The sequence below is a fragment of the Pelodiscus sinensis genome, chromosome 2 (assembly GCF_052426305.1).
Source record: "Pelodiscus sinensis isolate ZL-2025 chromosome 2, ASM5242630v1, whole genome shotgun sequence".
NCBI lineage: Eukaryota > Metazoa > Chordata > Testudines > Trionychidae > Pelodiscus > Pelodiscus sinensis.
The window spans coordinates 42,611,093-42,624,936 of NC_143053.1; the positions used below are offsets into that span (position 1 = coordinate 42,611,093).

Here is a 13,844-nt window from a genome sequence, read left to right on the forward strand (position 1 = left end):
CTCTGAGCTTACCAAAAATCTGTTTTCCTGAAATCCATTGTCTCTATTTTGCTGTTCTCCCTTCTACCCTTCCTTAGAATTGTGAACTCTATGATTTCATGATCATTTTCACCCCAGCTGCCTTCCACTTTCAAATTCTCAACCAGTTCCTCCCTATTTGTTCCCCCTGGTAGCTTGTTCAACCTTCTGAAATAAAAAGTTGTCTCCAATGCAGTCCAAGAACTTATTGGATAGCCTGTGTCCCGCTATGTTATTTTCCCAACATTTATCTGGATAGTTGAAGTCCCCCATCACCACCAAGTCTTGGGCTTTGGATGATATTGTTACTTGTTTAAAAAAAACCTTATCCACTTCTTCCACCTGGGTAGGTGGCCTGTAGTAGACTCCTAGCATGATATCACCCTTGTTTTTAATCCCTTTTAGCCTAACCCAGAGACTCTCAACACTTCCGTCTCCTATGTCCATCTCCACCTCACTCCAAATGTGTTCATTTTTAATATATAAGGCAACACCTCCTCCCTTTTTTCCCTGTCTATCCTTCCTGAGCAAGATGTACCCTTCCATACAAACATTCCAATCATGTGTATTATCCCACCAAGTTTCTGTGATGCCAACAATGTCATAATTGTACTTATTTATTAGCACTTCCAGTTCTTCCTGCTTATTTCCCATGCTTCTCGCATTTGTATATAGGCATCTGAGATACTGATTTGACCTTGCCTCCCAGTTTTGCCCTGATCCTCCTTACTCTCTGCCGTTATAGAGAGATTCCACCTTGTCTAGTTTTTCTACATGTTTCTTCTATTACTGTTCCTCATACTAACCCTTCCTCCGCCCTGGTAGCATATACAGGTACAAACACTTTTTAGTCTCTATCCTATAATAAGGAGCATCATACTCCCTGTTGCTTGGCAGTAAGGTTAAGGCCCTTCTACTTGCTTGTCTTCTAAATGAAGCAAGTGTAAAGCTTATGAAATGGATTCAGATGGCTTTCACTGTGGCTGTTTGTCATGGCTTCATTGTCTGCAACTGGGTTGCCTGTCATTGGTTTTGTGAGTGCCCCCAGTAAGTGACAGATCCTTAAACCAAGGCATAATATTTAAGCTAGTTATAAAATGCTAAGCTTTAGTGACCCTGTTGAGATTTCCTTATTGTCTTCCCTAGCAAAACAAACAGCAACCACCTGCCCTACTTCATATTACTTCAGTATCTGCCACTGTGTCCAAGTGATGGATACATACATTAACTAGGTGCTTTTGCTAACTCAGTAGTAAAAGAATTATATGTTGATATTTAAATCTTCATTCATCCTCAGAGTTAAAACCCCATTACAATTAATATAAGCAGCTCAGACATATCTGTGAGCTAGTTACCTGTATACTAAGTCAATTGTCAAACAACCCTGTTTATATTCTGTTTAAACTGAGTTTATACTCAGGTCACATTTTAAGGATTCTTTAAAAATTAAGAATTGAGAGACATTTTATATTAAAATTTAAAAGCCAATTATTTGGGAACTTTACAAAAATTACAATTGAACAATAATTTACAAGTCAGTATAACTGCATTTAAACCAGGCACAGCTTTTAGATTGTAGTATTAGGATTTTCTGGAATATCTAGTCTCACCTTTGTTTCATTTACATTTAAACCTAACTGATGGATAGTCCTCAGGGTATCTCTTGAGTTGTATCTCTTTTTTTGGTGGAAGGACTATCAACTTTCCCAAAGGAATTCCGTCCTTGTCCTTTAGCTACTCTACCAATGAAGTTATTTACTGTTAGTTTTCCAATCAATAGAGATTAACATTATTAATGAAGAAACATTTGCTTTATGGCTTGATACAGAATATATATAAATATGTATATACATATATTTATGCTTTGTGAAGATACACGTTGAAAAACGACAAGAGAAACTGGCTGCGGATCGATACACTTTCTGGAAAGATATATACTGCTGCTCCTTTGGATCGAGAAGTAGAACATGAATATAGAGTACAAGTCATTGCGACAGAAGAAAGTAAGCAATGAAAGCACCATGTATGTTTTCCAAGGCTACATTCACAGCTAACTGCAACACCTTGACTATGCCTGATACAGTTATAGCAGCTGCACTGTCAAATTAGTTTTGATGCATCTTCATGATGTTTATGCTTGGACTGATATATTCCTTTAGGAATTACTTGTAAAATGAAACATCAAATGATTGATAATATGAATTAGGGCTGTCAAATAATTAAAAAAAAATCTCAATTAATGACAAAATTTAAAAAGTTGCAATTAATCACAATTTACTGAATTGCACACTGAACTGCAATAGAAAACCAATTTAAATTTATTATAAATATTTTGATTATGTTTCTACATTGTCAAATATAGTGATTTCAATTACATCATAAAATATGAAGTGTAAAGTGCTGATTATTATTATTTCTTACATTTATTTGCACGGTAAAAAAGATAAAAACAGACAGTATAAGCTACAAGTTGAAGCATGAAAGGGCATACAATTGTCTAACATATCTGGCACATAAATACTTTGCAACAGCAGTTATAACAGTGCCATGTGAAAGCTTGGTCTGACTATCAAAATACATGTTTAAAAAGTGACTTTAGCAGCCAGTTCTGACTGACCACATCCCCGGAGTACCTCCAGAAACTGCCTCTGTACTCTACAGACCGAGTAGTTCCTGCACTTGTCTTGCTGGTGTTGCACCACCATACACACTCACTTCAAGATCACGGTGGTTGCAAAAGTAACAGTCCAGTTCTAAGTGATTGTGAGTTTGAAGTCCAAGACCTGAAATAAAAATTTGCCCTGTTTTCAATTCTATAGATAAAAAACCTCAGAGCTCCACAGCAGACTTCACACTATACATAAAAGATGTGAATGATAATCCTCCCCGGATAGTAAAAGGTGATTCACTATTCTTCTGCCATCCGCTCCAGAACGGAGTAAAAGCAGAGATCCAGGCCACCGATGACGATGAACAACTGTATTTTCCAAATTTCACTTTTTCTCTTGGTGGTGATGAAAATGTACAGAATGTCTGGGAAATTTCTAGAATAGATGGTAAGTTTTTCAATTTTATGGAAAAAATAACATGCACGTGTACTTGTTGTATATATTTAAAAAGTGGTTGGATTCCTCTTTCATTCTTACTTTTGTGTGGTATATATCACACAATGAAAATATTTAGGAGTGTTGAGAAAGTAATAGCTATTTGAGTGCATGATTGTTGCACCATTTTAGGTTGTTGTAGGCAATTATATTTGGCTTGATATTATATTGATAAAACATTATCTGTAAGAGATGATGCTTTTACTTAGTTTGCTAGCAAACTGGGCTTTTGCTGACACTTAGAAGAGAAGAAACACATGACTCAAAATGCTAAGTGAGTCTACTTCAGTATAAATAGTGTAAACTCATTTGAGATAAAGATACAGAGCAGCTAGAGTAAACAGTATGGGTATGTCTACACTAGCCCCCTCGTTCGAACTAGGGAGGCTAATGTAGGCATTCGAAGTTGCAAATCGAGCCCGGGACATAAATATCCCGCGCTTGATTTGCATCTTCCTGGCCAGTTGCCATTTTTTTTTTTTTTTTTTTTTGCAATTTACAAGACCGGACTAACTGCCCACATCTACACGCAGCAGGGACCTGGTAGTTCGAATTAAAGCCCTAGTTCAAACTACCTGTTATTCCTCCTGGAATGAAGTTTAACAGGTAGTTCGATTTAGGGGCTTTAATTCGAACTACTGGGTCCCTGCCGCGTGTAGACATGGGCAGTTAATCCGGACTTGTAAATTTCAAAAAATGGCAACCGGCCGAGAAGATGCAAATCAAGTGCAGGATATTTATATCGCGGGATTGATTTGCAACTTTGAATGCCTACATTAGCCTCCCTAGTTCGAAGTAGGGGGCTAGTGTAGACATACCCTATATTAGAGACTTCCCCCCAGGACATCGCATTTTAAGGGGCATGTTCTGATATTGGATGTGGCAATGTGCAAAATCAGACTACAGATATCTGGTATGTATTGTAGCTGGGCTAGCTAGTACATTTTGTGAAGGCTTCCCCACTACACTGGCTTAGTTTGAAAGCAGAAAAGAGTGGGCATGTCCCGCTAGGTGACCTTGGGGGCACTTTATAGGAAAGCCTGCCATGCTAGGTTGCCATGGGGTGCAATGTAAGAATGGCCTACCCAGTCGGTTTCGATATTCTGAAATGGCTGCATGAGTGTGGCATTCCTTCTGCAAATAAGATGTGGTGTAGTGTTGAAGTGAAGATGCAGAAAGCACTAGGTGAGATTGTCTTGCCTGTGTACTGCAGAAGTGTAGATTACATGATTATAAAGGGACCTACATGGTTTTTCAGGGGGAAGGAATAGATCACATGTAAAGAAATCCCTGAGCATCTGTTTCTTTCTCATACATCCACCTGCTCCCTGCTCTGGCCTGTCTGTGCCCTGCTTTTGCCTCATTGCTCGCTTGCCCTAGAATATCCCCTGTGCCTGGGGTCCCTGCATAGGTGGCATAGAGCCAATGGAGGCAGCTAAGTGCCTGGCACAAAAGCTGCCTGCCCCTGGTGTTATTCCTGGTGGGGCTAGAGAGGGAAGCTTGCATTGGCCCTGAAGCCCCTTGACAGCAGCTTGCCAGAGGAAAGGCGCTGTAGGGAAAAGTAAACTGTACTCACTCAGTGTGGGGTTTTGTGTATACAACTCTCACTCATTCAATTCTTTAATGGTAATCAGCTCTCCAATGTATGGATTTGGGGAACTGCTAGACTGTACAGTCTTTAAAAAAACACAACCCCCCCTACAAAACAAGAATCTGGTCACTAGGTCATCTGCACATGCAGGTGGCATGGAGCGAAACTGACTACATTTCACAATTCCTCATTGTCCTGAGCTGAATGTCTTGTTTCATGTTGACAGGCACCCACGCTTACCTTTCCCCGAAGCAGAGCAACCTAGAGAAAAAGAATTACATAGTTCCATTAAAAATTAATGACAATGGAAAGCCACCTTTGGAAGGAAACCTGACAGTTCAAGGTACGTCTTACACAGCATGGATGCTACTGGTGTAGAGAAAGGCAATATTCATGGGCAATGTTATAAAGTTGCTAAACATGTCTGCTAACCTTATTCCATTTCTCATTGACTGCAGTAAATGTCTGCAAGTGTACCGATGATCATAGATGTTTTATAGAAACAGAGAACCACGGGGGGATGCCAACCATTGGCATGGCGATTGGGATTCTTCTTGGCGTATTGCTGTTCATTGGTAAGTGATAAATCTTACAGACATGATAACTTTAACTTCTCAGTTTAGTGTTACCCATTGTTTTAACTGCTGCAAGTGGTGGGATGCCTACATTTATACAAACAAAGCATGACTGTGCAAAGTGAGATTTTCTTGCACTGGGTCTTATTTAGATAGGCTTGAGCTGATGGTATGCAGGAAAACAAGAACAAGATGGAATCTTTTTGGGAATTCTTCTAATTAACTTAAGCACAAAAGGAGTCAGGATGACGGCCTGATGAGATCCAGTCTCCTGTCCCCTGCCCAATTTTGCCCAGTAAGTAAATAAACAAAAGAATTCTGAGCACAGTCTGTGATTTTTGGATGACATTACCACAGTCGGCAGACTGGACAACTAGGACTCAGATTTAGAGAGGGAGAAAATATAAAAAAGCTGATGTTAAATAAAATGCAATGACATGCAAAGGGGTAAGGCACACTTATAAGATGATATAAAAGAATGTATGGAAGCTTTCAATTTCTCTATATACCTGGAAAGAAAGAATGGGCATCAGAGAACAAGTTTTTTGCCCTGCAGCTAGGAACAGGAAATCAAATGCTGATACACAAGCCTCTGGAAGAGTTATGCCTATAATTTAGACCTTAAAAGATGAAAGGGGGAAAGCAAAGATAGTGTGATTAAAAGAAAGTTGAGAATGGAAGAGGCCAGGCTCAGATTCTGAGGCTGACAGAGAAAGTCCTTACATCAGGTCTACATTCAAATCACATTTTCCCTGTAATACCTTTATCTGACCCCTCATTTAATATGAACTGGAGACCAAGTGTATGATAGGAAAATTAGATTAACAGAAATAGCAGCACATGATGTCTAGCCATAAGGATTTAATCTCACATCACTACCAAATTGCTATTTGCTGTTGGTTTGCCAGCATTCTCAATGAAAATATTTTGTCCAGCTCTATACTGGCCTAGTTTAAAGAGGCCACTGAAAGTAAGTTTTAAAAAAACCCTGTGTATGACCCATGATTTTTAGAATAAATGACTGTTCCAAACATACAGCTTCACTTTCACATGCATAAAGGATTTTCCCCCCTTTGAATCAGGAACAAGAACCATAGCTGCTCGGACAGATTTAGCAGGGAGTTCGGATCTGGGCAATGAATAGGATGAGAGATCTGAAAAGACTTTCATGTGTGGAGAGATTGAAAAGATTAAGACTGTTCAGTTCAGAGTGGAGACTAATAAGAGATGACATAGTAAAGATATACAGAATAATAAATGGTATAGAGAGAATAACTCAGGTATTCTTATATGCTTTCTCAGAAGAGAAGAACAAAGGCCCATTCAGGGTATATCTACACTGCAGAGGTTTTTTTTTTTTTTTTTTAAATGAACATTTTTCTGAAAAAAATTAACTTATGTACACACTGCAATCATGTTCTTTCAGAAAAAAATAGAAAGAACAGAGGGTTTTTTCCAACATTGGTAAACCTCTTTCTATGAGAAAGAAGCCTTTTAAAAGAGCTCTTTCAGAAAAAGGTATGTGTGGATGGGAAAGAGGGAGTTCTTTTGCAAGAAGAGGAAAAAGGAAAAAGCACAGGTGCCTTGGTGGCCATTCTGCCCATAGTAATCACAGCATAAATGCAAGATAATGTCCATTCAGTCTGGACACTATCTTTCAAAAAAGCAGATCACTTTTTCGATGAGCTTTTGCAGTGTGTACGCTCTCTTTCAGAAGAAGTTTTTTTGGAAGATCTCTTCCAGAAAAGCTTCTTCCAAAAAAAGCCCACAGGCTAGACATAGCCTCATTGAAAATGAAAGATGACACATTTAAAACTGATAAAATGGGGAAAAAATAGCAGAATAATTGCCACAAAATATCATTGAGGCAAAGGACTTAGAACAATTTTAGAAAAGGTCTGAATATTCATACTGATAACGAGAACATACGCAGTTAACTAGTTAGGATAAGAAAGACAAGGGATGAAACCCCTCATGCCTCAGGGCGTAAAATATGCTCTAACAGATGGGGATTAAGGAAGAAATTTCCCCTGCAGGCAGGGGATCCCATAATTGTCCAGTATGAGATATCTTATACCTCTCTGCGAGATATCTGATCCTGACCACAGTCATGGTATATCTACACTACAGAGAAGTTTGAAGCTGCCGCTGTTCATCTTCCAGGGTTTGAATTAGCGGTTCTAGTGAAGACAGCTAATTCAAACTGAGAGGGGTACTCTGGTAGTTCTGCTTCTACAAGGAGTAAGGGAAGTTGAAGGGAGAGTGTTCTCCCTTCGACTTCCTTCAATGTAGATAACACCGAAAGTCGAGTTAAGATACTTTGACTTCTGCTATGCAATCAACATAGCTGAAATTGCATATCTTAATTCGACCTTATCCTGTAGTGTAGACATACCCTCAGAGAGAAGCAATTAAACCAGAAGAACTAGAATTCTGATCCAGTTTGGTAATTCCTATATCCACTTTGTTCCAGTTAGGAATGAGAAAGTATTGTGAATAGTTTGTGTATGAACAAAGATTAATTCCTTGCTTAAATACTTTAAAAATGTTTTAAAATTGCCTTTGTTAAAATTAGGCCCTGATTTTTCTTTTCTTTCAGGTTTGATTGTGGGAGGAGTATTTCTCAAAATGAAAATCGATGGAAAGAAAGAATCTAAGACAAATGCAGCTGACCCTTCTGAATTGAAAACATTAAATTAATTATTGTTTGTTTTACCAGGAGAACAAATGACTTTTCTAACTCAGACCTCACATAAATGTGTGTTCCAAAACTCTTGACACGAGCACGTGCATGCAGGTTTCTTCTACAGCCCACTTTTATTAGATATTAGGATTCAGTTACAAAATCAAAACCACACAATGTATAGTGACAGCTATTAATAAAAATATCATTCCTTCCCAAGAATTAATCTGTTCTGGTACCAAAAAGCTGTGATCCCACAAAGTCTTACAGTCCTGTTAATGTGGAAACTTCTAGTAAATGCAGACTACTCTATATTCTTAGAGAACGTTTTTTTTTTCCCCACAACTCTCTTTACACCAACAAGTTAACAGAATGTCAAGTAATGTACACAGAGAATGTAATTAAATGAAGTTCTGCAGTAAATTTAGGGCTTTCCCACAAAGTCAGAGAGATCCCTTGACTGAAATAACTGCTCCCCCAAATTATCTACACCTGGAGATATTATGACATGAAATACTCTCACCTGCTTATTATTATATTAGTTTTGTGAATTTAGAACAGGAAGAGTTACCTTAACTCACCAATATGTTAAGCAATTTAGGTTAGTGAAATAGTACGTATTTTTCCCCTTTATTGTGTGTATTCATGAATAGTCTATATAGTTTGTGTGTGCACCATTGTCCTGCTTTAATATTCCAAGAAGAACAAAAAAAGAAAGATTAGTAAAGACTGTACTAATTAGTTGACATTATAATATTGCAGATAACTCCTGGCCCTGTACATATTATATAGTAGTTATGTATTCTCTCAAGGGATTTATTGCCTGTCCATGAAAAAAGGATAGAAAACTAATGCTGTTTGGCAATACTTAACAGAAAGCTTTCCATGATAGAGATCTAAAATGGTAACTTGACATGTATCTAATTCATGCCTGTTTATATCAAGAGGGAATTTATAATCAATGTGTAGTGCACCGAAAATGTCTATGCCTACAAGCTGTGTCTTGGATTTCAGTGAATTCCATTTGGCCCATATATCACATTTTGGGAAGAAAGTACCATTGGTTTAGAAAATAGGCTTATATTAATGCATTATTTGGTGGTATGCTGATAAAGGACTATTTGTTTTATTTTTTTAAGCATGGAATAAAAACTTACTTATGTTCTAAATTTGAAAGGCTGTGTTCTTTTAAAAGAGAGAGGGGGGAAAAGCTCCGCTAGAAGTGGGGAGTGGTATGAGTGGGTGGGTGAATGTTTACTTAGAAATTGTTAGTCACTTTTGTATAAAGTACACATCTGGAAGGAAAGGAACATTTCTCTGGTATAATTTCATTAAAATAAGTTTTCCTAGAGTACTGCCAATAGAAACTTTGTTTTTGGCCTTTTGCCATGTCTCACTACATTATAGTGTCCCTCTGTTGAAGGTTGGAGAGATTTTGTTGCTTGCTGTGAGGGTTATTTCACCTGCTGAAGTGTATTTTATAGTGAGAAGATCTGTTCATTGTGCTTGACATCTGTGACATTGAAGTACATCAGAGGATGCAGTGTTAGGGATGAGTGCATTTACATTTGTATAAATCATATAAATAAAATAAATGATCAGGAACCAAAGACCCCCATTGTATTTGTGTATACTACTAGGCATTGCTTAACTCAATTAATTTTTGTTTTTCCTTATTGTTTTGGGGTGAGACTAGGGATGAGGGGTTCAATATGGACACTTCCCCAGGGAGAGAGGACAATCCCAGCAGCTTGAGCTAGATGAGAAGCTACTGTCTCCATGTCCACTGCAGCCCCAGAAGGTACTGCCAGGGGAGTGGTACATGGCCCCCAGCCCAGGCAGGCCCAGTTTCAACTGCCCCTGTGCTTACATGACAGTAAGTTGTCATGGGATAAGAGGGAAGGTCCTTTTATGGATTGATAATTGGTTAAAAGACAGGAAACAAAGGGTAGGAATAAATACATTTTCAGAGTGGAGACAGGTAACTAGTGGGGTCCCCAAAGGTCTGTCCTGGGGCCCATCCTATTCAACTTACTTATAAATGACCTAGAGAAAGGGGTAAACAGTGAGGTGGCAACATTTGCAGATGATACCAAACTGCTCCAGATAGTTAAAACCAAAGCAGACTGTGAAGAGCTTCAAAAAGATCTCACCAAACTAAGTGACTAGGCAACAAAATGGCAAATGAAATTTAATGTTGATAAATGTAGAGTAATACACATTGGAAAATATAATCCCATATCTTGGGTACTCATTTAGCTACAACTACTCAAGAGAGAGATTTTGGAGTTATTGTGGAGAGTTCTCTGAAAACATCCACGCAGTGTGCAGCGGCAGTCAAAAAAGCAAATAGAATGTTAGAAATCATTAAAAGGGGATAGAGAATAAGACAGAGAATATCTTATTGCCACTATATAAAACTATTGTATGCCAACATCTTGAATACGGTACTAGATGCAAATGTGGTTGCTTCATCTCAAAAAAGATATATTGGCATTGAAAAAGGTTCAGAAAAGGGCAACAAAAATGAGGGAGCTGGAGGGGGTCCCATATGAAGAGAGATTAAAAAGACTTGGACTTTTCATCTTAGAAAAGAGGAGACTATGGGGAGATAGAGGTCTATAAAATCATGACTGGTGTGGAAAAAGTAAAATAAAGAAAAGTTATTTGCTTATTCCCACAGTATAAGAACTAAGGGTCACCAAATAAAATTAATAGGCAGCAGGTTTAAAACAAACAAACAAAAGGAAGTTTTTCTTCACTCAGAGCACGGTCAATGTGTGGAACTCCTGGCCAGAGGATGTGGTGAAGACTAGGACTTTAACAGGATTGAAAAAAGAGCTAGACAGATTCATGGAGGTTAGGTCCATCAATGGCTATTTGCCAAGATGGGTAGGAGTGGTATCCCTAACCTCTGTTTGTCTGGAAATGGATGGCAGAAGAAGGATCATGTGAGGATTACCTGTTGTGTTCCCTCCCTCTGAGCCATCTGGTATTGGACACTGTTGGCAGACAGGATACCGGGCTAGATGGACTTTTGATCTGACCCAGTATGTCCATTCTAAGGTTCATATGTTCTTATGTTCTCCCCAGGCATAGTGAGGAATGCAGCAAACTATATATTTTCCCCTCACTCCCTCATGAAGGGGAACAGCTGGCAATGATCCCCCCCTCTCTAAGGGTATGTCACTAGCTCATTAATTCGAGCTAGGTAGGCAAATGAGGCGACTGGAGATGCAAATGAAGCCCGGGATTTAATTATCCCAGGCTTTATTTGCATGTTCCCGTCCGGTCGCCATTTTGAAATGTCACTAGCCCGAACTCACTACTGCGCGGCTACACGCAGCAGTGAAACGTTAATTCGAACTAAGTCCTTAGTTTGAATTAACTGTTACTATGTAGATTTCTTTTTATTAGGCTCAAAGATAGCAAAAAATGTTTGAACACATTCTGCTTCTCTTTACAAGATTAAACATTCATCGCTTCAGGCTTTAAACATTATCTCCAAAATTCTGATCTGTATTGGTTAAACAGACAGGAAGTATATTTTTTCCAGTTGTCTCGTAAATGTGTTTTGTAAGAAAAAAATTAAAGGATTTTAATCTGAGTTTGTAAAACATACGCCAATGTTCCAATTCTTGCTTCCAGTCACAGACACACTCCATGAAAGAGACCTACTTGATACTCAGTGGCTACGTCTAGACTAGCATGATTTTCCGCAAATGCTTTTAACGGAAAAGTTTTTCCATTAGGATGCCAAGCGGTTGTTGTAACTGACTAAGATCTTGTGTTCATTGGTCAGCGAAGAGATGGGCAACACTCACTGACAGGTGATTATAAACCATTCCTTGATGGAAGATGGTCGTTTCCAGAATTTGAAGCCCATGACAGTTAAAATCCCAGAAAAGCCCCCACTTCTGTAATGGTCACCAGGTTGGCTGATACTGGGGAATGAACTGGAGACCCCATGAGTCTCTTGCTTGAGACTATAAAGCCAGGTCCTGTAGCTGGACACAGTAACAGAATCACGTACTCAATTATTGGGTATAAAAGGGACATATAAACACCCACTGACCAGCTAGTTACAGCTAATTACGTAAGTGCACCGAGTGCAGTTGAAAATTCCTGAAGATATTCAGAATGAAGAATTTGATTCTTTAAACAAATTTTCAAATGACTTGAGCCAGGAAAAACATTTCTAACTTGTTATCATTATATTACATATTCCAAAAGCAAAACAGAAGATAAAAAAACATGTAATAGCAGATCTTTGAACTTGTAGCTGAACAGCTTGTTCTAATATGCTAGATGTTTGTTGGCCAAATGATGCATAATAGCTAAAATAGGTAGGACTATTAGACATACAATGAGGTGAGCAGAAACATAGGGGTCTACACAGGGGAATGGATATAGAACAAGTACAAATCTGAAGGACGTCACTGCAAATTAACTCAACAGAACGATGACTAATGTAGTGTTACGTAAGTTGCAGTGACTACTGTAATTGTTATTCATATGATCATTTGGACTGGATAGGACATCTATTGGCTCATTTGCTCCTTACTCTAGAATCATAATCAGATTGATTGAATTATTTCTAAACCAACTGTGACCAATATGTGTTAATGGTAAATATGTTTAGTGAATGAGATCCCACATCCTCCTTTACCAGCATATTCCACTAGTCTACTGTTACTAGAGCTAAAACATTTCCTAATATTTTAACCTATATGTTCTCTGATGCAATTTAAGTTATAAGAACATATAATAATGTCCATACTAAGGTCAGACCTATGGTCCATCTAGCTCAGTATCCTGTTTTCTAATAGTGGATGGTGTCAAATATTTGAGAGAATGAACAGAACAGGGCAATTATTGAACAATTCACCCTGATCAGTCAGTCTCAGCTATTAACAGTCAGAGATTTAGGGAACCCCAAAATATGGGGTGTTTCCTTAACCATCTTGGACCTATCCTCTGTTACCCTATCTAATTCTCTTTTTGTACCCAGTTATACTTTTGGCCTTTACAATAGTCCCTGGCAACACATTCCACAGGTTGATTGCATGTTGTACGAATAAGTATTTCCTTATGTTTCTTTCTAAACCTGTTGCTTATTACTTTCATTGGATGACCTATAGTTCTTTTGTAGTTCTTTTGTTATGTTAAGGGGTAAATAACACTTCCTTATTAACTTTCTCCACAATATTCATAATTTTATAGATATCATACCTCCATCCCACCCTTAGTCATCTCTTTTCCAAGCTGACCAGTCCGCATGATGTGGATGTACCATAGATTTATATAGTGTCATTATGATTCTGTATTTTCTGTATTATTAATTATCCCTTTCTTAATGGTTCCTAATATTGTTAGCTTTTTGGACTGTTGCTGTATATTGATCAGATGCAAATTTTCCATGATGACATCAAGATCTCTTTCTTGAGTGGTAGCAGCTAGTTTAGACTCCACCATTTTGTATGTATACTTTTCCAGTGTGCATTAAATTGCATTTGTCAATATTGTCTTTCACCTGCCATTTTCTTACTCAGTCTCCCAGTTTTGTCAGACCTCTTTGTAACGTTTCACAATCAGCTTTGGACTTAATTATCTTGAGTAATTTTTTATCATTTTCAATTTTGTCACCTCACTGTTCACCCCATTTCTAGATCATTTATGAATAAGCCCATCACATGTTTCAGTTTTTATTGACTAATGAGAGTAATTGGTTATTACAAGTATATTAAATAAACTAATCATAAAATTAATCTATATGCTAGAAAAGAAGAAAGAGATACCTGATCTAACAATTCCATCAAGTGGTGAATTGTTCATCTTCACCAGAAGATTATTAATACATACATTCAAAATTA

General features: G+C 38.0%; 1 protein-coding gene across 1 annotated transcript in view; it reads left to right on the plus strand.

Moving 5' to 3' along the window:
* CDH17 (cadherin 17) overlaps positions 1 to 9,728 on the plus strand; it is a 68,278-nt gene extending 58,550 nt beyond the window's left edge. The window contains exons 14-18 of the mRNA XM_006111011.5: positions 1,891 to 2,021; positions 2,838 to 3,074; positions 4,940 to 5,056; positions 5,172 to 5,288; positions 7,888 to 9,728. Of these exons, the coding sequence (XP_006111073.3) occupies positions 1,891 to 2,021; positions 2,838 to 3,074; positions 4,940 to 5,056; positions 5,172 to 5,288; positions 7,888 to 7,988 (703 nt within the window). The 3' untranslated portion in view covers positions 7,989 to 9,728. The remainder of the gene's footprint in view (positions 1 to 1,890; positions 2,022 to 2,837; positions 3,075 to 4,939; positions 5,057 to 5,171; positions 5,289 to 7,887) is intronic.
* Positions 9,729 to 13,844: the final 4,116 nt, after the last annotated feature.